The sequence below is a fragment of the Poecilia formosa genome, unplaced genomic scaffold, assembly GCF_000485575.1.
Source record: "Poecilia formosa unplaced genomic scaffold, Poecilia_formosa-5.1.2 Scaffold128, whole genome shotgun sequence".
In the NCBI taxonomy this organism is placed as follows: Eukaryota; Metazoa; Chordata; class Actinopteri; order Cyprinodontiformes; family Poeciliidae; genus Poecilia; species Poecilia formosa.
The window spans coordinates 1666761-1691099 of NW_006800067.1; the positions used below are offsets into that span (position 1 = coordinate 1666761).

General features: G+C 40.0%; 1 protein-coding gene across 3 annotated transcripts; it reads right to left on the bottom strand.

Moving 5' to 3' along the window:
- Positions 1-161: 161 nt before the first annotated feature.
- Positions 162-24222, bottom strand: ergic1 (endoplasmic reticulum-golgi intermediate compartment 1). 3 transcript variants are annotated; one of them, XM_016676151.1, is made up of 11 exons: positions 24056-24222; positions 16384-16445; positions 10408-10480; positions 9960-10054; positions 6798-6922; positions 4635-4739; positions 4433-4493; positions 4082-4182; positions 3096-3218; positions 1088-1214; positions 162-1014 (listed from the first exon to the last, which is right to left on the bottom strand). In XM_016676151.1, exons 1-10 carry the CDS (start codon positions 24073-24075, stop codon positions 1107-1109), a joined length of 873 nt encoding a protein of 290 aa, XP_016531637.1. In that variant the 5' UTR covers positions 24076-24222; the 3' UTR covers positions 162-1014; positions 1088-1106. The 3 variants fall into 3 exon arrangements, with proteins under 3 accessions (XP_016531637.1, XP_007561652.1, XP_016531638.1); XM_007561590.2 differs by having other exon boundaries at positions 162-1214; XM_016676152.1 differs by lacking the exon at positions 16384-16445 and having other exon boundaries at positions 162-1214.
- Positions 24223-24339: the final 117 nt, after the last annotated feature.

The following is a 24339-nucleotide window of genomic DNA, read 5'->3' on the forward strand; positions in this document are numbered from 1 at the left end:
GTTCACTTCTTGTGTCGATTCGCTTACTGAATCGACAAGATTTTCTTATTGAACTGAATAACTTTTTATTGATAATCTAATGTATTGAGTTGCGCCTGTTCATTCAGGCTTTTCAGTTATGGTTCGTTGCTAAGAAGAAGATAAACGAAAGAGAAACAGAATCCAGAGTCAAACCCTGTGGTCCCTTTACTTGGGCAAACAGACACCATGACAGTCATTTGAGATGAAAAGGGAAAAAAAAATGGCTGTGAAAGTAGAAGAGCAAGCTCTGCTGGTCTTATCGTGGCGCTAGATCAGAGATGAGTAACAACTATACAACAGAAGGAAATAAAAAAAACAGACATTTTTAACAATAACTCTCTTAATGTATGATTTACAATCATTTAAATCATCCAGAAAAACTACAAACTACTGATGTTTAAGCATGACTACTGATGAAATAATTGGTATAAAACGACCCCCCGAACCAAAAAAAAAAAAAGTAGTGTAAGAAGAAATGTGAAGGACAAGTCTACAGAGATACAGAAACAATAACACTGAAACATTTAACAGCTGATGGTTAACCATAAAGGCACAGACTGAAAATATCTGAGACGCAAAAACCACATTTTTGACAAAGCAAAATAACACTTCCTTCAATTACTCATTGATTTTTGTAGTGATTGGTTAAAATGGAAAGTATTCAGTGATTCAATGTATGGAGAGGAGGGCGATGGCACCAAGTTTTAAAACTAATCTCAGAGCAAATATGAGCCATTTTAACACCATTTAAAAAAAAAAAAAAAACAAAACAAAAGGTGAGTTTCTGGCACATCTTTCCCCAACATCAATCCCAATGGTAACAAGAGATTCCCTCTTCTCTCCTGACACCGGTGACGGTGTCAGAAGACATGTGATAGTCAGAATGCACACGTCAGCAGCAGAAGTAGCATGAGAGAGGATCTTCAGTAACGGAGACGGTCAGGTAGCCTGGTAGTTACATCATCCGGTTGGAGACTCCTCATCGGTCAGTCTCTGGGTTGTTTTCAACCAGAAGCGGATTTAGCTAACAGGCTAGCAACTTTGCCCTCATAAATAGAATACGAACTGGGGTCAAGAGGCAGTCCTCATGACATCTTTCCGATCTGGATCTTCTTCCACGCCTCGGAGGCAGTGAATATACACGAGTCGATAATCCCGGCAACAGTGAACGTCCCTCCGACAATGGCACAAATCTGTGGAAAACATCGCTTTGTCAGGATCGATACAAGTTTCAAAGGCTTTTCTTTTTTCTTTTTTCTTTTTTTTCCTGCATAATTTGGCCCAGAGTCAGCCGGTCCTGATCACATTCGGTCAGGATGCATTACGCTCACACCAAAGAATGAGCGGGGATCTGGCAAAAAGCTCCAAGGCTCACAATCCTTAGCCATGAGTCACGATAACACTGAGCACACTCACATCTTAAACCTGCTCAGTGAGAAACCAAAACGACACAAAAGGCAAATAAAGATGCAGGTCATCGCATCAGTGAAACCGATGAGTAAGAAATCAACCGGCAGGAAATGTTTCTAATGAGTTAAATGTGGGAAAGACAAAAGCAGAGGAGGAACAGACGCAGTCAGTTCAGTCAAGTTTGTTGCATTAAACGGACAGAGCAGCTAGAGACAATTCTCTCTCCTCTAAAGTATTCACTTTCAGGCTAAAATAGGCCTTTAGAAACTTGATCCAGGAGGGAATATAATAAGACACCAAAGGACATAGGTCAAAGGTCATAATTCCAAAACAAATAGCTCAAATGATAGAGGCCTGGTAAGAAAAACTTGTGTATTTCCATTTGACTTCGTAGTTTAAACACAGGAACGAGTAGAGGGTGTACTTTCTTTTTTTAGCTTCACTTTACGTAACAACAGGGTTTTTACAAATAACCCTAACTGGTTCAACTAGAACCAGTTAATCCAACAACTGGTCGTAGTTGTTGGATTAAGAAGAGTCTATGATTTTCTAGATATTTCTAGTTTTGCGAATCCCCCGCCCCCCAGTGAGAAACTTTAGGCAAAACACCCAGAGTTACACTCGTCACGTTTTACTGATCTTTAGTGAGATAGCTGCAGAAAAAAAAAACTTTTTGTTTATGGTCTTACAAACAGTGAGCCTCGTGTTCCTGCAGGACGAGGATTTTTAAACAGTCAAACAATTTTATGCCTCATTTCCACTGAGTGTTACGGCACGGCCAGTTGCAGGTCGTTACACTATTATGCCTTTTTCCATTGTAAAAGTAAGAAGAAAAATTTTAAAAAAAGGAAAAATGTCACTGCTTCGAAAAGGCACAAGACATACCAGGGCATCCAATTGTCCCAGAAATAGTATGGTTCACTGGGCAGGTGTGGTCAAACCCAAATACCTAACTTTACGAGTCAAACTGGTGGTGGAAATGTTGTCATGAACACAGCAGACCATAAGCTGCCCACCAAACCAGGACAAAACATTAGTTTATGTCTTCCAAAAATTAACCGATTGGAGTCAATGGTAAGATTCTTCAAAAACAGATGCATTCTGAAAAATGTTTAGCATTAGCATAAACAAAAGAAATCACCTGATAAAATATCCAGACAAATTAAAAAAGTCTGAACATTCATTTCCTCTGGAAGCTTCACTGCTTTGCTGCGTTGTTGGTGCCACTGAATACCAAGTTACATAGTTTAAAAACCAATAAAATTATCCATCATTCTGCTCCTACTGAACAAAAACGTTCAATGAAAGTGACCTGAGCTTAGAATAATGCAGCGCTGCCCCTCCCCAACCTGTAGCTTCTTGCAAGTTTTGAGACATATATTCCCAGCTCACTAAATCTTCGCATCGCTTATTTACTTTTTCAGATTAACTTACTACATAGCGACATTTTAAGACACAGCTGGAGAAACTATTTGGTGGTTGTAGATGCAAACAGTCACACTGAACGACACCAGAGAAAGAAAGTATTGATCATTGTTTCAAATCTGAAATAGAAGTAAATACACATCAGGTCTTCCACCGTTTAAAACACGGGTAGAAAACTGAAAAAAAATAAATAAATAAAATAAATGTTCTGCCCAGCAGACGAAGGCAAATTCACTGACCGTCGTGATGAAGCGATAAAAAGGCTGCCTCCTCTCTGTGTACTTGACCGTGATTGGACTGAGGTCATATCTGAACCAGATCGCAGGGATTATTCTGCCTGTGTGGCTGTAAGCAACATACTCCTGTGGAAAAAAAGTAAATAAGTCATGGAATTAGATCAGAAATCATTTTTATTATTAATAATAATAATAATAATAAAAATGGTGCATCAGTGTAGAACTTTTAATGACTCAGGACTGAGTCATTACATCAGAACCTGGACAAATCCAACTCAGAGGAGGTAAACCAGAGGAGGCCGCTATGTGTTCAGAGGGACCCATGACGGAGTGTTAACGAGCTTAGATAAAAGTTAATCTGTTAACGCACCCACTCAATAAATCTGATCATATCAGCGCGTTTGGCCAAAACAAATGTCTGTCTGCGTTGACATTTTCTGCCTCTGTTGGCTGTTTATTTATGCTTTAAGATGAGGTAAGGGAATATTTTCCTAAGGCCCTCATTTCCCTGTTTCACAGTTGACCGACACTGTTGTTACTCTATACTCTGAAGCCAGTTTTCAGTCAACACAGTTCTAGGAAGTGTGTTTATGGGTTTGTTGACATCTTAGGGAGAGTTTCCATTCACTACAAATTAACCTTTTCTTCCAGGTGAGGTTAACGCGGCAACACATCCTCGAATGAGGCGAGGGGCCGGATGAGTGAATCATGCTGTGGGGATCCTTTGCTTTAGCAGACTGTAGCGTATTTTAACATGACTTTTATGCAGCACATTAAGTGTAAAGTGGACAGATATATAATCAGTTTGTCTGAAGATGATCTTTATTCTGTTCTTACCACTTTGGTACACCGAAATCAAATCTGAATACCTAAAAACGGTCGACCCCGTGTCTGATTTAATCGAGTACGACTGAAGCTGTTCTCTGAAGGTCTACAAGACAAACGATTCAAATTGAATTTATCGGAAAACAAAAGCATGGATACAAAACCTTGTTTGCTACGGTGTACTGGTAGGAAAACCTCCGTCTGCCCGACAAGTCTTCGTACACAGTCGGCACAATCTTCAGTATGTAGTCGTGCGACGCCAGCGCTGCAACAGAAAAACGCTTCGTCAGCAGGAAAAAATATAAAACATCCTTTTTTCTTTTTTTTTCCCCCAGAGAGTTTAAATGCTGATGTACTTGGAAGGAACATGAGAGGTTTTTATGTTCTACATTTTCTGTTCGCTGCGTGATTCGAGTTTTCCCCTGTTAGGTACTTATTTCATTGCCTCACTGGATGCAACATGATTAATTTCACACGGCGGCTGTAATGAGCGCACGGGCTGCTGGAGTACATACGGTTAGACGACAGGCGGTTTGCCCCTCCTAAAGCATTAAAGGCTCCTTGGACTTTTTGCACCTAAGGAGAAGAGAGAGAGACAGTTTTTAGTCCTGATTCTGTTAATCCCCTTCAACTTGTTGAACTTCTTCGTGTGAATGTGTGAATGTGTGTGTGTGTGTGTGTGTGCGTGTGTGTGTGTGTGTGTGTGTGTCTCCTAACTTGTAGCTTTTCTCCAAAGGCCAGCTTGTGGATGGTGTGAGTCATGTCAGGGCTTTGAGGCTGTGCTGTCGCACCGTGTGTTGACACATGGAAGTTCCCTGGTACCTGCACACACACACACACACACACACACACACACACACACATACACAGGCCTGGTAAACTGACGTGTGTTCCTACACATCCACCGTTTCTTTAACTGATGATCATGTCTGAATGCATGCAGACTCTATAGGAAACTCAAAGCTCTTTGTCACTTCGCTGCCCCCACCGCCACCAAATAGTTCAAACTATTTTGAGCTGTAGAGCATTAATCATGCAACTGTTGGGTTAATAATTTTAAAGGTAGTGGAAAGACTGACGCAAGGCGATGAGGTGAGGTGGAGCAAACTGGGCCGCACAGGTCTCAGACTACTCTACACATGGATGTAACTAAATCCCAGGGATTATTTCTCAATTTAGACCGAGGAAGGAAGAAGGAGGAAGGAGGAAGGGTAGGAATTCAATGTTTCACTCAACTTCAACAAAGATATACAAACAAATAAACTATCCTTTCATTTTTTTTCTCCTTATTTTCTCCATCATAGATTATGTTTCCGAAAATGGACTCGATCCTTGGCCCTAGTGGGTTTTTCTTGTATATTTTTTCCTGGAGAGAAAAAAATATACCCGGAGGTTTTTCTTCCGTTTGGGATGTTTTGCATTCCACTGGCAGCTAGTTGCGCGCTTTCCACAGTGGAGTGCTAAACGGTGCTGCTTATGTGAACTTAAGATGTTAATTTATCCACCCACCGTCGTCTGCTTATCTGAGACTGGGTCTCAGCCGAACGAAAAGGCCCAGGAAGGAAACCCAGACATCCTAGAGCTCAGCGACTCCTCCTGGCTTATTTTGGGGGAAATTAAAGGGTTCTCGACCCATTCGCTCAGTTTCTAGTATCTGGGATTTCATGACCACTGATGAGGATCATTGACCAGTAAATGACAGCTTTTTCTTTTTGACCCTGATCTTTTCTGGTTACCCATTATGCGTGTTTGAACAGGTTACGATAGGTCTGTGGGCTATCGCATTTTTCCACAAAGTCATTGTTAGAAAGTGAAATTTCTATTCAGTTCTGTCCATCTTCCAAATCTTTTCACTTTAAATCCAAAGAAGCTGCTGCTGGCCACACCTCCCGACTCAACGTTCACACTCGCACGTGAAAACAGAGTGCGGTTATATAACTGTACATCTTTGAAAAGCAGAAGTGGAGCCTCTTGCACAACCACCGAGGATGAAGCAAGTGGTTTCAGAATGGCAAGTCAACAAAAAAACCCCCAAAAAACATGTATTTTCCAGTAGCCATTGTACAGCACAGACAGCGGTAAAACCAGCTGTCCAAATGTGCTGCAGCTTTTCCACGGTTTCTATGTTACAAGCTGGAATTGGCTGAGGTTGCTAGGTAACGGTGCGGTCTCCATCGATTGTGACTCAACAATTGGGAGGCTTTGGAAACGGCTCATTTCACGTCAGACACCAAAAAAGCTTCACTTATTGCCAAAAGGTGGATGGTGTATTTTTTTTAAGCACTACTGCTTTTTGAAACGGTTGAACCCCAAATAGAGGTTTAAAAATGTGCATAAAGTCAATTTTGCAAAACATGCCCACTTTAACGGAACGGTCCGGAGCATTGCCTGCTTTACAAAAGACACCCCAGGCTCTACCATACCATCACTAACAAAAAAACAACAACAATATATTTCAACCCGTAACACATAACCCAAAGGGTGCAGTCCACCACCGCTTACTGTTGAGAGCAACACCCTTTGACTCACAGAAGCAGATTCACACTCGGTTATAAACCATACCAGCACACACGCAATATGCAAACATCAAAGATGAGACTCCCAAAGCTCCCAAACCATCCCGCCTCATCTTCATCGCAACCCCTCAAGATCCCATCCATGAACACCACAAGCAGGATCTGCTTTCCATACGTGCCGGGGAAGATTTCTGTCCTGTTGCAACTTGGCCCTGGCTCCTACTGGAAACAACATTGGTCAAAGACTTGTCCCAGATTCTTGTTTGGTTTCTGAAAAGATTCCTGCAACAAAACTGCATCTTAAGAGCATAACTGTATTCAGATCATGCGCCAGGCTGCTCTCCACAGTGCAACGAAGCTTTACTTTGTTGACGGTGAACTCGCCCTCGAAGCGGCAGCCCTCTCCCTGGTTCAGAGGAATCTTCATGGAGTTGTCTATGTGGCCGACCTCATGGCGTCCCATTTCATCCTGGATGTCCAAGCCCACCACTGGCAAAAATAAAATAAATAAATAAAAATCACAAACAACAGACATCAGGAGGCAATTAAAATGTCTTTAGGAATATAGTTACTTCAGTTTAAACTTGTCAATTTGTTCATTTTGCGTTCAGTTTTCTTGTTTTGGAAGAGACGAAAAATACATGCGAAAAATAATCAACTTTATTTGCTTTGTGATGACAAGCAGCCATACTTGTTTTTGGTTATGGTGAAAACCAAAAACAACAAATCATCCCTTTACCCATGTGCTTACACACTCAGTTGTCAAAATAAGCACTTTTATGTTGTCAACAACTTTATACTTTGGACCCAAAGAGGAAACGGAATATGTCATTTATTTTTTTGGAGGAGGTTTGAGGGGGTTGGGGGGGGGCGAGACTGCTTAAACTGATCCTAGAATAGACTTTATCTGGAGCTATCATCATCAACAGGGAGGAAAAGGGGGGAAAACAACGCAGGTACCACTGCAGACAGTGACCCACAAAGTCAATACGAAAGTCCAAACATCATCGCACACACTCCGCTTTCTGTGATTTTCCATCCAGACTTTCAGTCCCCCTCCTCTCACACTCCCCCTCACTCTGGCTCGTGTGTGTTGGCAGACTGGCACTGGCCAAATTTTCAAGCCTTCCTGACGGCCAGCAGCGAAGCCGGAGAGACGTGCTTAATCTGGGCTCCACACGCCGCCTGTCTGACCTTTGACATTCAAGACAAGTTACCCCTGCACTCTCTCCTCCCCTCCCCCACCACCACCACCTCCCCTTTAACTTCACTCTGTTTATTCAGATCTCAAAATAATGCGGCGGACAAATATAAGCGAGGGAGATGTGGAGGTTCTCCTTTTAAGACCTGCAGGACTGGAAGGAGGCTGATTTAAAGCGGATCAGGCTTTAAATAGGGAACACAATCCATTTTTCCATGAAGTCACAAACGAAGACGAAGCGGCCCGGAAAGGTCAGTGTCGACCGAAGATGTTTAGCCAAGAAAGATATTTCCTTTAAATAAATAAAATTTTAAAAAAGTATTCCATGACGAAATGGGTTCTCTCCGTTGAAGTAAATTAGCAACGGATGACAACCTGTTTGGAGGCCTGGAAAGTGAGCTGATAAAGTATTAACTCGCAGCGAGCCAAGCTCAACAAAGCTCTGCGGCTCTCTTCGCGGCCTGGTGAAAGGACAACTTAACACGGTCACGCCGGTGTTTAAGCCAGACTCTGGCTTTAGGAAAACTGTTTTCAATTTTAAAATACACAAACCCAACGCACAAGCAATCATGGAGGACTTTAATTAGAAACAGCAGGCTTTGTTTGGGCATGTGGGGGAGCAAGACCATCTAAAGTTATGGCCGACAGCTGTGGCTCCGTAAATCCAGAGCCTCGATAACAGAAACCAGGATTCAAGCACTTATTAGAGCTGCCATCTTTTGGGGGGCGGAGGGGGAAATCTTGAACCGATTTGGGAGTTTTCTGCCCTGCCTGAGCCTCGCTGATATGTCGGCGTTCGGTGATGGGCATAGTTTCTGAGGGGAGTCATGATGAGCGAATCTGAAGTGACTCCCCTTTTTGCTGGCACGCTTCGGCCCCGCTGCCCGCCCACTTCTCTGGCGTCAGAGAGCAGCAGGCTGAGGCAACTTCGAGTCAAACGCGGATCAAAGCGGAGCAGCAACAGATTTTAAACTGAAACGGGCTTCGGATCAAATGAGACCACCACAACGCTTCAATTAGGCAGCTAAAAATGTACACACAGCACCGGTTAGAGGCTCACCGGATACATAGATGCCTTCGTTTCAGAATTTGGTTCACGGGTTTGATTTTATTGTGGATTTTCAAATCTACGCAGGTCACGATATTACGTGCCAGGGCTGAACTTCTTATGCCAGATCCGATTTAAATAGATTTTTTTTCTCTCTCGCTTTATTTTCCAAAAGATAAAATATAAATTCCAGGAAATATTTTTAAAAAGTGGATGTTATCTCAATCATCCACTGAGTTGTACAGCAGAGCATTATGGTTTGGCCATGATATAATTTTGCTTAATTATGAGAACATAATCATAATATTAGCAGAATTAAAGACACAATTTTACCAGGACATCTTAAAATTATGAGAATAAAATTGTTTCAATGACAAAAAAAAAAAAGGTTGGATAATTACTTAATTTTTCATGTTGGAGTTCTCAAAAATTATTACTTCATTCTCCTAATATTACGACTTTATTCTAGCAGTATTAAGGCTTCATTCTCGTATTGGTTCGACTGCATTCTTACAACTTTATTTTCATGAGAAAAAAAAAAAAATCAATCCTGATATTTCATCACAGGAAATATGGCATGGAAAACACGCTTTTCCTGAGCCACTAACAAGCCTCTAGATCAGGCCAGGCTGCATATTCAACAGTTGCTTCAGTAGAAATTATATGCTTATAATTTATATCGTTTGCTTTTTTTGGCTTAAGCCTGACTCGAAAGTATAGGTTGCAAATTTCAATAGGCTTCCAGGCCAGTTCACTCTAAAAAAGCGAAACATTACCCTAAGCACTCCAAAGCTTGTTTTTATGCGTTTGGGATCATTGTCCGGTGTCCAAGTTTTGATCTCTGCCTCATTAAAGCAAAGTTAAGGAATTTAGAGCTGGTCCTCTCTAGCAGTGAAACAGACCCACAGCATGACGCCACGACCAGCATGTTTCACGGCTGGTAAATTGTTCTTTGGTTTTGAAGGTTGGCCCGTGTAGCTCCATCTTTAGAGGAGATTGCGTGTACGTCTGTGTACAATCTTCGCCGTCAGAGACAGTTACTGAGCAATGCTTGCATCCTAGAGAAAACATCAGCTCAAATGCATCAGAAACTAAGACATCCATGCCTCTGGTGAGTACAGATAGTTTTTTCTGGCAACACAATGTTGTACTCATTGCTCCATAAAATGAAAAGAAAAAGACCCAGATAAAACGTTTTGATCAACGTGAGAGAAAAAGCGTACCAGCAGAGAGGATAATGCAGAGAAATAGAGAGGTGTGAATTTGTAAATACTCACAATCACAGTGTAAGTTTGGCAAACTGATGTTTAAACTCACATCTATCTTCCCACCACTGTCTTTATCAGGGTCATCCACATACAATTCATTTACACTACAAGGGGAGGGAGAGAGACAAAAAAAGAGAGACAAAGTTAGATACACAACAGTGAAAACGGGTTGATTTTCATTAAAAAAAATAAAATAAATACAAAGGATTTTCACAATGATTTCAACACACATCTCCTGCTGGAGCAGCACACAATTAATCTACGTCTAATTTCCTTTCGTGACACCTTCTCAATGTCAGCTCATCATTGCACACTGCTGACGCATGCGAGCCAATTTCCTGTGAGGGATATTGTCTCTGTGCCCTGGCCGCAGCGCCGGTCGGTCAAAGGACAGAACAACGACAGCCAGCCCTCGGCATTCATTATTAACTCGCCTCAGACACAGGATGTTACGTACATTTCAGTGGCTATGAATCCCGTCAGCTCGGACAGGAAGAGGAAGAGTATGAAGACGCAGCAGAGGATGGATACTGTGGGAAAAGAGAGACAAGGAAGCACTTCTCAACACATGTCGCTTTTTTTTTTTTTTTTTCACGTTAATGTCAAGTTACACCAGCCTGTGAAGGAATGATGCAAACCCCAATGAGCCAGAGTAATAAGGTTGTTTTTAGAAATGGCTGACCTCAGCTATTGACATAAATGAATTCACAGCAGTCATAAATTTATTTTTTCCCCCTTAAACAGCGGATTTACTGCCTGTTTTAGAGCTGTTATTACGCAGGTTTTTAAAGACCATCCTACACTCATTACCCGTTGAATACCAGCACACCAGGCAGCCATTACAGCATCCTCTTTCTCAGAGAGGTGAGCTCACGCTATTCTTTATTGAGAGCTACAAAGCGGCTCATTTTCCATAAACAAACTTAACCCAAATGTGGCCTAAATAAGGGATCTCAACCCTAAATCAACAGCTTGCACACTGAGTCAATAAAAAAAACAAAGTTTAAAGGGGGGAAAGCAGCAACTTCATGTGTCAAACTAATGAGCCTCATAAAAAATGGTTGTCATGAGTTTCCCGAGATGAATATGGAAGTAATGGATCTGTGTCGGCGCAGCTGTGGTCTGTCCTGTCTGGCGAGATTCTCAGTCGGCAGGTGAGGCACGTTTACGTGGCAACTGTTTCCAAGGATTCCACAAGCACATGACCCTGCGGTTGGCAGGGCGTTGCGTCCAAACCCCGTCACCGACGGAAGAGGCTTTACATAAGGTAATGTTTAGCCAGCAAACACAAGGGAGTGTCACCATGACACATGGGTTACCAATTCAAGTTCATCAAAACACTTGAAGTAATTCTTGCCCTGGCTTCAAAGGAGAGTTGCTGCATGTTGTCTGGGATTGTTGCAGGCTACAGTAAAGAGTTACTACTGGGGCTTAACCGGGCGGCAGTGGAAACACTGACAAGTCGAAAGATTTACAAAAACCTGCCATGACTGGCTTTCGTTCAAAAGGTCAGATCACACACATTTTCCGAGCCGTGACAGTAAGCCCGATAAATAACCAGGCACTTCTCTAAACACATGCTCCTGTATGAGACACAGACTGAACCATAACACTGACCAAATAGGTTGTACTGTATGTATTTATATAATTACGTTTCACATGATTAAACTTGCTTGTGGGCTTGTTCACGAAGAGACACGATTCAGCACTTTTGAAGTTGGTCTAACACAAGTATCAAGCTGCAGTTTTCTGGGACGATTGTATGTCATTAACATCCTCCATTTCTCTAACCACAGCCACCTCTTTTCTTTTCTCCTCATCTTCATATTTTCAGAATCTGGCCTGTATTGATATCTTCATCTTTCCGACGCAACTCTGATGCCCCTCATATAATATGCCAGTGGTTACTATACTTTCTCTAAGATCCATACGGGCGGACAAAACTCTAATCATTCTGTCGTTTTCTCTGGTTTACAACCACTGATACTGTTTTTTTCATAACTAGAAATATTTCCAAATAGCCTTTTTTTTTTCTTGTAAGGAAAGTAAGGGTGTACCAGTGTTCTTTAAGCCAGCTGTCAAAGGGTTTCCAGCAACAGGTGGACGAGGGGCAATACAGCATTACATTATCACCAAAACAACAGGAGAAAATAGTAGTCAGTCCAGGACTTTCTCTGGAGTCTCATTAAACTGCAAGAACACTGTAACAGAAGATTTTAGCAGTTTTAAAACATGAACTTTTAAAAGTAACAAAACAAGCAAAAAAAAACAAAAAAAAAAAACTTCGGTATCCATCAGTACTGGTAGCCAACATAAGCTTAATCTCATTTATTCTCATACCACTGGGTTACACTAGCTTATTTTGTCCTTGCAGCACGGACAAGCTGAGACAGAACAAACAATGCACGAAAAACAAAAAGCCACGGTAAACAATTTGACAATACTTCCAAAAATAAAACTGCCGAGACAAACACAGATCCATTGTTGTAACATAGCTATACCTTAAAACATAATCCTAACGAAACGTGAGCCTCAGTTTTAGACAAACAGAGGCTTCAAATATTTGGCTTTAGCTTAAAAGTCAAAGTATGTGCTGCCCTGTCTTGAATGAAACAATAACAGCTCTCTAACATTTGAATGAGTCCATGGCCCACACCCTCAGACAGTGGATGGAGACAGGAAGGGAGTCCACCGTCCGCAGGAAGGACTTCCATGAACTTCCTCTCTCTCTGGTGGAAATTGATGCATAACCAGCTCCCTTCCTCTCTCTTACATTATTTGCTACAATCAGTGCTCGGTTTACAAAGGTAGCTCAGTTTATCCGCTGTCATATTTTTTTTATTTTTTTTTATTGGGGGATGATACATTGTTCAGACTCCTGCTCCCATCAGCTGACCAGCAAAACACAAAAAGGAGAGAGGCGCCAAAAATGTGTCATCGGCTCTATTGTAACCCTACAGAGCGGTGAATAATCAATGTAATCTGTGACGGCATGATGAGTTATTGATGACAAGGAGGGGAAAAGAAAAACATGACCCAACAAGAAGAAGCACTCAATCTTCCACTGATTACTTCTCATGTGCTTGAGGCAATGAAAGTCCACAATCATTATCATTCCCAGCATACTTAGTTGTCCTGAAACATGCATTATTCCACACTTACGCAGTTCACAGGGTGGGTAAACCTCTGCGCTGATCAGACAGGCACCAGCTGGCAGGCGCCGCCATTAAACTGTTCCTCAAAAGCTCGGCAGCGTGCCGTGTTTCCACTGAGCTTTTATTGTTTCACTAAAAAGATCCAAAGTCCAAAGGTGTCCTGAATACTTCCTGTACAGTGCAGCTGGTATTATAGAGCTACTATCAAATAAAGTCTCTATCTGGAGGCAGGAAGTGACACTAAAAAAAATACATTAAAACCTTAAATAAACAGAGGCTGTATTTACAGATGGAGCACTAATAATATTTTAGAAAACTTGATGATGTTACAGTGCAAGGCTTTCCTCTGGGTTTTTGTCTGAGTGTGTGTGTGTGTGTGTGTGTGTGTGTGTGTTTGTTTGTAATACCTTGTTGGGACCATTGTCCTGACATCATACTACATTGTGGGGACCAGGCTTCGGTCCCCAAAAGGGGAAATGCTGTTTTTGGGTCAGAGGTTAGATTTAGGACAACGGTGTGAGTTGAGTTTTGGTTAGGATTAGGGTTAGATATGTAATGGTTAGGGTTAGGGTTAGGATTAGGATAAGGTTTAGGCTCTTGAAATGAATGGAAGTCAGTGGAAAGCCACCCACAAAGATAACCACACAAATGTGTGTGTGTGTGTGTGTGTGTGTGTGTGTGTGTGTGTGTGTGTGTGTGTGTGTGTGTGTTTCAGAGCTTTAGGTAAACTGGTGTTAATTGAAGCTACCTTGTACCTCCACAGAAGATCAACCACTTCATAGCAGCATGTGGTTTTTAGATGGGAATAATCTTTCTGTGTCAAACTGTACCATCTTTGATGTTTCTCATACATTAAACTAAGTAAACCAGTTGTTTTTATATATAATATATATATATATATATATATATATATATATATATATATATATATAACATTGCTGCTGTTGGTCATGTACTGGGAAAAAAAATTCAACAAAACTTTTGAAAGGTCTTCACCAAGTCTGATAACGGAAAACAATTCTCAAGCTCTTGTTAGCAAAATAATATAAAGATGATCACAGGTGGTGTGTGTTAGGAAAGTCATTGAAAAGGAAGGGCAAAATTTAAACATCTGTTTCTTCATATAGAACCCTATTTACCCTAAAAACAACAGACGCACTCAAGAACAGCAGCAAAAAGTTTGTCAAAAAAGCTGTGAGTATAAAGACATTTGAGTTTGAGTCTATAGATTTGTGTAAATGAACAATTTAATTCATTTCTTTCCATTTTAAGTCAATTTAAGCAAATCTGCATCTACAATTCTATGTTTTCCCCACTTTTTTCAACATTTTATTAAGAACACACGTTAAGTGTTCAATTGACAAATTTCCCCCCTAATGTTGCTCACAAAACATTTTAAGTTTGATCACACCAAAGTACTCTGCATTACAGGTGACTAAGTGTTCGTCTTGGGTTAGATATGAATGTGAAAATGAAACAAAATAGTGATGAATTTGTCTTAAAATGATATGTCTTATGTAAGCAAGACGGGATTCACCACAGGGGGGTTTTGTTATATGACGGCAAGCACTCATATTTGACTAAGGACTTTCCTGATAAGGATATTAACTGGACGCCCTTATTGACTATATATAAAAAATATATACTGAAAATTTTTTAAATGTAATATTTGTACATAACTACCATGTTTTTGTCACACATAAATTTTAAAACTCGCTTTACTTATGCATTGGCTGATATAACATGACAACACAATTCAGTCATTTCATTGCAAAACATAAGAAATTCAGGTCATACATTTCAAACATCTAAATTGTAGAGGATAGTCATTAAGAGTCGTTTTGCTTTCTGATGTGTAACAATTTAGGTTTAACAGAAAGATCACAGCCAAGTCCACCAAATGACTCATTCAGCCGCCACGTGACAGTAAGCGTCATCAGTTGCCTGAAGGTGACACATTACAGAAAGGAGCGTCCTTCCAGCTGATACAGTCTTACGCTGTGGAATTGACTGAGTGGAGAAGCAAAACAAAAAGGTCAAAGTTTTGACCTCTTAAAAACTGAGTTCACTCCAAGCGATCCCAGTTCCACAGACATCACGTTAAACCACTCTGTGCAAAATGCACACGATATCTTGCAAAAGCAATATAACGTTTTGAACCCTCACACACATTACAGACAAAAACTTCAAGGAGTTTTATTATGATTTTATCTGATTGGCCAACACAACGTTTTACTTTATTGTGAAGATATACATTTTCTTTTTCATGTATTAAAATTCCAAAAAGTTTGGAAGGCATTTTTATTTGCACATTTACTCTGAAACAACAATGAACTTGAATGTAATTTATTTTTTTAATTAACTTGGATAAATGTAATCTGTCAACTGTTAATTTTTTGTGTTTTTATGATGCACTTTTATAAAGCACTTTGAACTGCCTTGTTGCTACAATGTGTGAATTTGCCGGTGGATGAATAACTGAGAGGTGTGTTAGAGAGCATGAGTGAACACACAACATGATGAAGACCAAGGAACACAACAGACAATCGCAACAGGTTAGTTTAAAACCATGTTCGGTAATAAAATAATATCTCCAAGAGCTATTGGTCAAGCACTCTGCATTGCTGGTATTTATAAAACAGTAACGAGAAGAAAGACAAATAGTGGATACAACAAACATATGGAAGAAAGAGCAGCGTTTGAGGAGAGATTATTTTAACTTTTTTGGCATCATGCAAAATTGTGTGCGTCAGAAAACACCATAACAGTAATAAAACATGGTGATGGCAGCATCATACTTTGGGGACGGTGGTCAACACTGATGTGAAGAGATAATTAAAGGATTATTTTGAAAGAAAAAAAATTATGGCTCACTCACTCTATCCGATCTATCTGAGCTTGAGCTACTTTGCAAAGAATAAGATAGGCATATTTTAAATTTGCAAACTTCTAAACTTTTTAGAACAATGCTATTCTAAAAAGTATCAGCTCAGGGTCCAAATACAAATGCAGGACACCTTTTCTTTTAGATTTTTATCTTTTCTTTTACTTTACAATCATGCACTTTGTGTTAGACTCTCGTGCAAAATCCCAATAGAAAACAATAGATGTTGTAATGTGACAAAAACAATCAAAAAAAAAGATCAAGGGATGTGAATACTTTCATACCAGGTACAAATGTGGGCAGATGGTTTCATATATAAATATATATATACATAAATCAACATATTCTACATAAAAATCAAGCACTTTAGATATCTGCATGGAGGCCTACTCACTGAAAGCTCCTGTGTAGGTTGGCTGGGTGAGATCTTTTGGCACTTTCCTGTAGATATCAAATCTAAGAGAAAAAAAAAAGAGAAACAAAACAGGGAAAGGGGAGTGAGAAAAAAAGAACTTTGCCAAAGTAAACAGTGCGTGCTGAGAAAAGCAGCACTTTCTGTACCCATTTTGCAGTGCAATATTACAGAGGAGAGGTGGAATGTTAGCTCTGGACCATCGCCATCACACGTAACGGACTCCGACCGCCAGCTAAGACTGGAAAAACGTCAACCTTTTGAAATGGGCCTCCTCGGTAAGGGTGCCCTTATATTACGATCTATGCCACAGAGAGCCAAGCACAAAGATGCAAGAAAGTATTTGGTAAATTAAGCAATAGGGTTTTTATCTTCCATAGCTTCAGCTTTAGGTTTGCTGTTGCATCTTTTCATGAAAATACAAAGCACAACGTTTTGGTTGAAATCGTTTTCGCCTGATCCTCTTGTAACATACTGCTTCCCATTTGGAGAATTAAAAAAAAAAAAAAAGTAAATAAATAAAAATATGCAACACAAGCCAGAAACTATTCCCATCCAGGAGTTCCAGCACATGTCCTTTTTGGGCAGTGAAACACGTTCAGTCTCAAACTCCATCCCCGGCTGCACACACCCCACCCACGTACCCACCCTCCCTTCTCACGCTCCCTCTTTCCTCTTCTCCCTCTAAAACAGACACATCTGTCCACATTTCTTCCACTGTCAGCGGCCAGAGAAGTGATCCCAGCTGATGCAATGCAGGGCGGAGAGGAAGTGTAAGAGGGAGGGCTTCCTGTCCACCAAGGACTTGGCTGTTGCTCTTATTTTCGCCTGTGCTTTCACTTCTTTTTTGATTCCCCCCCAACCCCAGGCCACAAGATATGAAATCATAGTTCTGACACCTTATTCTGCCCACTTGGTGCCAATAAGCAACTGAACAGGATGCAGGAGGCAGACAGAGTAGACAGGAGGTTGCGGGGATCTCAGCGGCTCATCGTTGTCCAAACTAAAACGACTTTGTGACTGTCGAGCCGTAATGTGCCGAGGAAATTCTGTTTCATTTCATGAGTTCCTGAGACAACTGAAAGGTGGAAAGTAACGGTGTTACGGCCAGAGGGATATACATTTAAATTCAGTTGATCGTTACTGATCTGGTTTTAGGTCCAGAGTTGCACACCTTCCTCTGGCTTTGTTCACAGGTGGGGGAAAAAAAAATTAACCCAAGGTACCACTTTAGCAAACTACTTCACATGAAAACATCACAACAACAGGCAAAACATGGGTTTCTTGAAGACAGTGGTTGTACGTGTTGAGTCAAACCTTTAGAGTTAAAAGACAAATCAACAGTTGCTTTAGTTGTTAGAATATTATGGACTTTCTTAGAATAGTTGAGTTTTAGCAACATCGTAAGGGCCTGCTGCTGCAAGTTCAGTTGCAACAATCTTGAATGAGTCATATCGGTATCGAGACTAAAAACTTGGGACATCCTACTAGTTTCAAAGTCAAATGAGAAAAGGGATTTGACTTTCTCCGAATAGTGGGGGGTAGATGATAGTAGAGGATTCTGGATTTTCCTAACCTCAACAAAAACCTTGTCATTTCCTGCTCAGACTCCTAATTACATTATGATGAAACGGTGAGAAGAAAAAAAAAAAAACAGTTCACTTTTTTCTACTTCTCTCATTTTGTCTCAGTCGGGCAGCTGTTTAGATTAGCCGTTATGTTGATTACTCAGAATGCTATACGTAGCAAACAGTAACACAACACATAAAAACAGAGCTCCTACACTGTGGCTCTTCAACTGCAATTGGCGAGCAAAGTGCAATGCTAGCAAATTTTGTACATTTTCATTACAAAATTTGTTGCCTTATCGCGCTGATACTCAAGGTTTTGAGAAATTTCTTTAAAAAAAAAAAAAAAACATGGCTGCAAGTGAGGACAGTTTAAGGGCCTGACCCCGAGCAATGACAGCGCCGCAACAAACCAGACAAATGACTGCTGCCGAGTCGCCGCTGCAAACGTAAAGGCCGTCTCCTTTCGCTGTAACAGCATCTGCTTGCAGACGTGGGTATCTTTAGCAAGCATCTTCCCAGAGCTAAATTAAAACCGGAGCGAGGAAACAAAATCGCACTCATCCGGGCACTGGACACCTGGGGTAGAGTCTCGACGCTCCATGTGAGCTGTAAATAGCCTCGGACCGATGCGCCGTGGACGCGCCGAATATATTTACAAACAAGATACACTTAAAAGGTAACAGCTTTTAGCAGGTACAGCATCACGCGTCTAAAATTAAACAAAAACAAAGTTTCCAAATGTTAAAGAAAGTAACTAGACTACTTGCAGTCTGAAAGGATAAAAATATTTTAAAAAAAACAGAACCACAGAATTTTCTATTATTCAGTAGTTCAGGAGTCTACATGAGCTTTACCATTACTACATAAAAGAATGTAAACGTCACATCAACATTGTTGTAAAATATGCCATTTCACCGTTGCTATGCAAAAATTTCGAAGTGGAAAACGTCTAAATGCAAATATTGCCAACACAGAGGTCGGACAACGCACCTGTTTATCTCTGAAAGAGGGAACTGGGCTGAGTTCACATGCGACACTCAACGTGGAAACCTTGAAAATCCACCGTTGAAGGCCAGGAAGCCGCATGTGTTCTCCAAAAGATAAAGAGAGTTTTGATGGCGTGCTAATATATCTGTTGAATAAAGGACGAATTTGGACTTAAGGCCAAGAGACGAGTGTGAAACCCGTCACCTTAAAATGTATTTAAATCAGCCTTTTAACTTTGGTGCTGAGGTGAATTATGTAAACCGTTTCATGAAGAATTCAGGCACATCTGTTCGGTTCTGGTGCTGAACTAAGGTTGTTTAGACATATGTGTTGGCATGAAGTTGTAGCAGAGTTTTAACAACTTACAGTTTTGCTGAAGCACTAAATTTTCCACTATGCAGTTTTTTTTTTTTTTAAATTAAAGCTCTTTTAATAAAAGGCCACATAACATTGTCCATGCGTTTTCTTGTTGTTTGAAGACTTGAATTAAATTGCTTTGTGACTTTTTTTTATTATTATTTGGCATCAAGAGATAAAGAATCAAAGCCGTCATGACTTGAGAATTTCCCAGCGTTCACGCTTGTTTCAGTTCACACGTGTGTGTGTGTTTTATTTTTCACATGGTTAATGTGAGCAAACCTTCACTGATAATACATCATCCACAAGGTGACATGAATCCGCTTTGAATTCAGCGACACATCGGTGTGGAACTGTCTCAGCTGTTCAACCACATCCAGAGGAGAAATTAAAAATCCAACTACTGGGGAAATATGTTAAATTTAAAGTTATGTTTGCATTTTTGCCATCGTTCCAGATTTTCTATCCTGCATCTCTCCGTTCTACATGTATTGAGCCCGTTTTTGGTCAATTGGTGCCTTACCAAAAGACACTGAAACATTGAACAAGGTTCCTCTAAAATATTACACCATCATCAATAATCAGTAATTTATTAGATCAGACCTTTCCCATCACACACTGCAATTAAAGTGACTTCTGACATTACCAGTTAACCACAGACTTCATTTATCGTAACTCATTCTTCTTCTCCATTCTAAATTAAAACTACCTGTACACCCAAGCACATTTACAGTAAGCTTCGGCTCCACACTGCCAATGCATCTAAACCATGATGCAAAAGCTGCGGTGACAGATCCTCAGTGGTTTACATGTGGGTGAAATCTCTGGCTTCGTACTAACCTTTGGCTGACGTTTGTATTTTCCTGAGTTACAGTCAACAGCGTTTCCTTTGTGACATGTCACGGCTGAATCCGTGAGGAGACCGACATGTTTTGTCAAAGGTAAGGACACGGCGTACCAGCATCACTCGGTTAAAAGTGCTAAAAAGAAAGCGCGAGGCCGCTTTTCAAGGAAAAGGTCTTACTAAATAAACCTCATCTTGAGTATGAGTCACTCTTAGTCACTAGTTCATCCTCTCCTTTAGTTACACATAAATGGACACTTAAGGTTGTCACATAGTATAATGGCCTCATTGAACGGTGTGACTTCAGCTCTCTGTGTGCTGAAGGTGTACGTCAAAGGATGAGGCAGCCGTCACGGACAATATAAAAGGATTATTTAAACTTAAAGAAGAAGAAAAAAAAAACACCTAGCATTCTCACGGAAGCTCTAAAGGCACAGTGATCTAATCATCACTTTGACAAACACATAGCCCCATCATCAGCTGAGCTCAAGCCAAACATCCCTTCTGTCAACAGATGACACAAGTTAACAGTCTATTAAACTTTAAAGGAAAAGCCCTTAGATAATCAACAGGTTGAGTCGCTCCATTATTTGGGATTTAAATATCACAATTAGGCATGAGCTGGTAGGACGTGTCACCGTGAGATTGTTTTAAAAATAAATACTAAACTAAAAATATTGTTATATTTAAAAGAAACAGAAATGTGTAAAATGGACTATATATTATTTTAATTGCAAAACATTTCTACTGCTGCAAAAAAGACCATGTTAATTATTACAGTTAGTAGTGTTAAATAAACACAATACGCTTATTGTTAAGCAAAGGTTTAGAAGAAGCAGCAACTAAATTTAATGGAAAGCCTCCTGATCAGAGAAAAATTACAATTTTATTTTGTCCTGGTTTTTTTGTTGTTTTTTTTACAGATTCACACCTGGGAAAAAATTTTTTATAATTAAATAAACCTAGTCAAATTTAACAAATGTACAATGTACATATATTTCATGCTGTGATAGTAGTTAACTACAAATCCAAACATAAATTGTAGGAATATTTCAAGTTAGACAACACAGTTTCTTTAGTGCTACCCAAGATGTTTTTAAATGGGTTTCAAAGTAGAACAAATAAAATCTAGCTACAAGGTTTTCCCCAGGAAACCTGCAGAGCCCTGTGGTTGGATGCCAGGGCAGTCATTCATCCAGCAGCCCGTCAGGCTTTTGAGTTAAAAAATTTTCAAAGTTGACAGAGAATTTAAATATATCACTTGATAATTGTGTGTTATTGAAAGATTGCAAAATTAACACATGAACACCAACTATAAAGTCTTAAAAAATGCAAAAATTAAAAAAAAAAAGATTTAAATAAATAAGCTATGCCTAACCAGGTGGGGGCAGAAGTGAAGCCTGGTGGCCCGCCAGGCTTATAATACACAGGGGGAAACCTTGCGAGAGTTGGAAGTAAAGAAATGCAAAGTACAATATTGTCTCTCTTAAAGTGTTCTCATGCATTCTGCATCCCTGTCAGTTGGCCTTAATAAGTAGGGACAAAATGTAAAAAAAAAAAAAAAACAGTTGCAATTTAATAGTTACTTCTTTATTAATTCACTTTAAAGGCCAGTAATGACTTAGTCTGAGATGCACGTAATTGTGCTTTATTTCTTAGAAAAGACATGGTCTTTTGGTGTTACATGAACTTTAAACATTGCAGCTCTTCTCATATAATGCTCAAATTTGCCTGGTAAACGTGACAAAATAGATATTCAGATGGCAGCATATCGGCGCACATTATACACCATGCCAGCATTACATTATCAGTCCCCTGAGAATAGCACTGTTGGTGTCGAAGCGTGTTAAATGTGTCCGCTGACGCTGTATGCTAATTCAGCACCAACTTCCCTTAATTAGCTTCAACATAAAAGTATTTCTTGCGATCAAGATTCAAGTGCCTTGATGATGATTATGAGCTCTTGACACTTTGTACTTCTCAACCATCCGGTAATGATTTCAGGCATAAAATTAAACTAGAGGACAGCTGCTTCCTGGTAGCCTTATTTTCGGTTTTTGTAAATACTGATGAATGTAATTTGCATCTCTTCTGGGATTCTTATTTTTGACATTCTTGACTACTTGAAAAAATATTAGTCATGCCTTATGTCTAATTACCTTGACTATTTTTATGTGTACCTTTATTCCTACTCCAGTACAAGCAGATATCAGTCTGTTTATGGTTATCTCTCAATTAAATGTCAAAGATCGCCTTTGATTTTTAAGTTCTTAAACTTTATGGCTTTGACAACCACATATACAACATATAGCGGATAAGCAGAATTGTATATTTTATTTTGTAGCTTGGGATACCAGCGGTCAGTCAGAGTCAAATCTCGAATAGCATCAGTTATATGTCTCATTGTGTGCTTAATCAAACCACGATATGGACTTTTGGGAATGAAAGTTACCCGCCTGTATGGTGTAAAATACAGTAATGAAACATAGATACTCTCTCACACATATGACTACACCGCGTATGTGTGGCGCAAGCAACACCTCGAAACAGTTAGTCTGTTAGTCAATAAAGACATTTCCAGTTGTTGCAATACAAGCTCTTGGTCAAAATTACACTCAGTTTGAACCGAATATCCCATAAACTCCTCCCACATCAGCCTAATGCGTTCCTTTTCTGAAGCGATGTCCAGTAAACTAATCACAACGAAACTGTGATGTGGCTGAAAATGAGAACAGGTCATCAGTTATATAAACTGTAGACGATTACCAATTTGTCAAATAGTCATAGAGCTAAAATGAGCAAGAGACTGTCCACATATACACTTAATTCACACATTTTGTACTAAATCTGTACCAGTGTGAAAGTACACAAAGGTTTTAAAAGTTACAGTTTCAAAGATTTTTAATTTTTTCTCTCATGGCATCCATTGCTTTTAGAGTTTATTTAATGAGTTACCAGAGGACAGAGTAGCAATGATTTTGACTCCCTAAAATCATTTATGGTCAAAAAACACACTTGTCGTAGCCTGGAAACTAAAGGAGCACCTCCTATTACTCTTATTTTAAAAAATAATAGTCCTGAAAAATTTGTAAGCTGCAAGATGTATACTTATCTCCCAACTACAACAACCTGACTATGGCCTGACAAACCAATTACGCATTTGTTTAACATACATGTGGCTCAAAAGGGAACACTTTACACAATAATTGTGCTTTTGGATAACTACTACTAAATGGGTGTATGTACCATTATACTATAAGTATAGGGTAGAGAGGTGTAAATAAATTCTGATAATGAGTTTTTGGTATTTATACTATGAGTGTGAGCTGCAAAAATAATATCCGCTGAGAAAGGTATCTTTTACTGAGTTTGTAAAGGGTGGCAAAAAGCAAATATCCTGTATTGTGTTTTAAATAGGGTGTGGCATTGACAGCTTCCACAGAGTCCACTTTACAATGAGTGTGACTATTAGCTGTTGCCCAAGTATCACAAGATTAGCTGGATGCAGTGTTAATTTGTCAGTGATGGTTCTCATTGGTGTTATGGAGCAAGTATGACAGAGACATGACACAACTTTGTTGTTTACTTTGTGTTTACACGGCTATTGAAACCGGTTTCATATCTTCCAGCTGGATGAGGAAATTTGCACATGCGCAGGCAACAATCAACAGAAAACCTCTTGCAGCATACCTGAGCATCACTCGTTGGAGTCGAAAATAAAATATAGGGTCACAATTATTTTACTCGCAAACGCAAAGAGGACAACTGAAATGGGCTTTTCTGTATGTGCGGTGATGCATTCAACCGTTAATTCATTTTCAAGGATCCTCAGATTGCAAACATCAACACAGTCCTTTCAAAACTAAACCCACGCAAGCAAAAGCTCCCTACTCACCTCCTAACATCGAAAGGCATGATGCTTGGGCGTTTGAAGGGGAAATTAGTGAACAATTATTTAAAAAGCAGGCGGATTTTTTCAGCTTTCTTCAGCGAAACCGGCTGTACGTCTGAACCGGTGTAACGTCAGCTTAGGACGCTTTGCAAAACCTGATTGGCTGAGAGCTACTTCCTGTTTGCTGTGATTCTGTTTCCTCCGCGCGTGCGTCATCAATGTGTGAGCGTTGCTATGGTTGCTTCGACTCAAACTTCACAAACCGCTGATAAAGTTAATACAGCTGT

What these genes read in the sequence shown, in the direction of transcription:
- ergic1 (XM_016676151.1), bottom strand. Translation starts at nt 24,075, where the DNA reads ATGCCTTTCGATGTTAGGAG. An exon ending in AACCTACACAGGAGCTTTCA is followed by an intron (nt 10,481 to 16,383) that starts GTGAGTAGGCCT and finishes CTTTTCCCACAG; the next exon opens with TATCCATCCTCTGCTGCGTC. An exon ending in GCCAAACTTACACTGTGATT is followed by an intron (nt 6,923 to 9,959) that starts GTGAGTATTTAC and finishes TATTTTTGCCAG; the next exon opens with TGGTGGGCTTGGACATCCAG.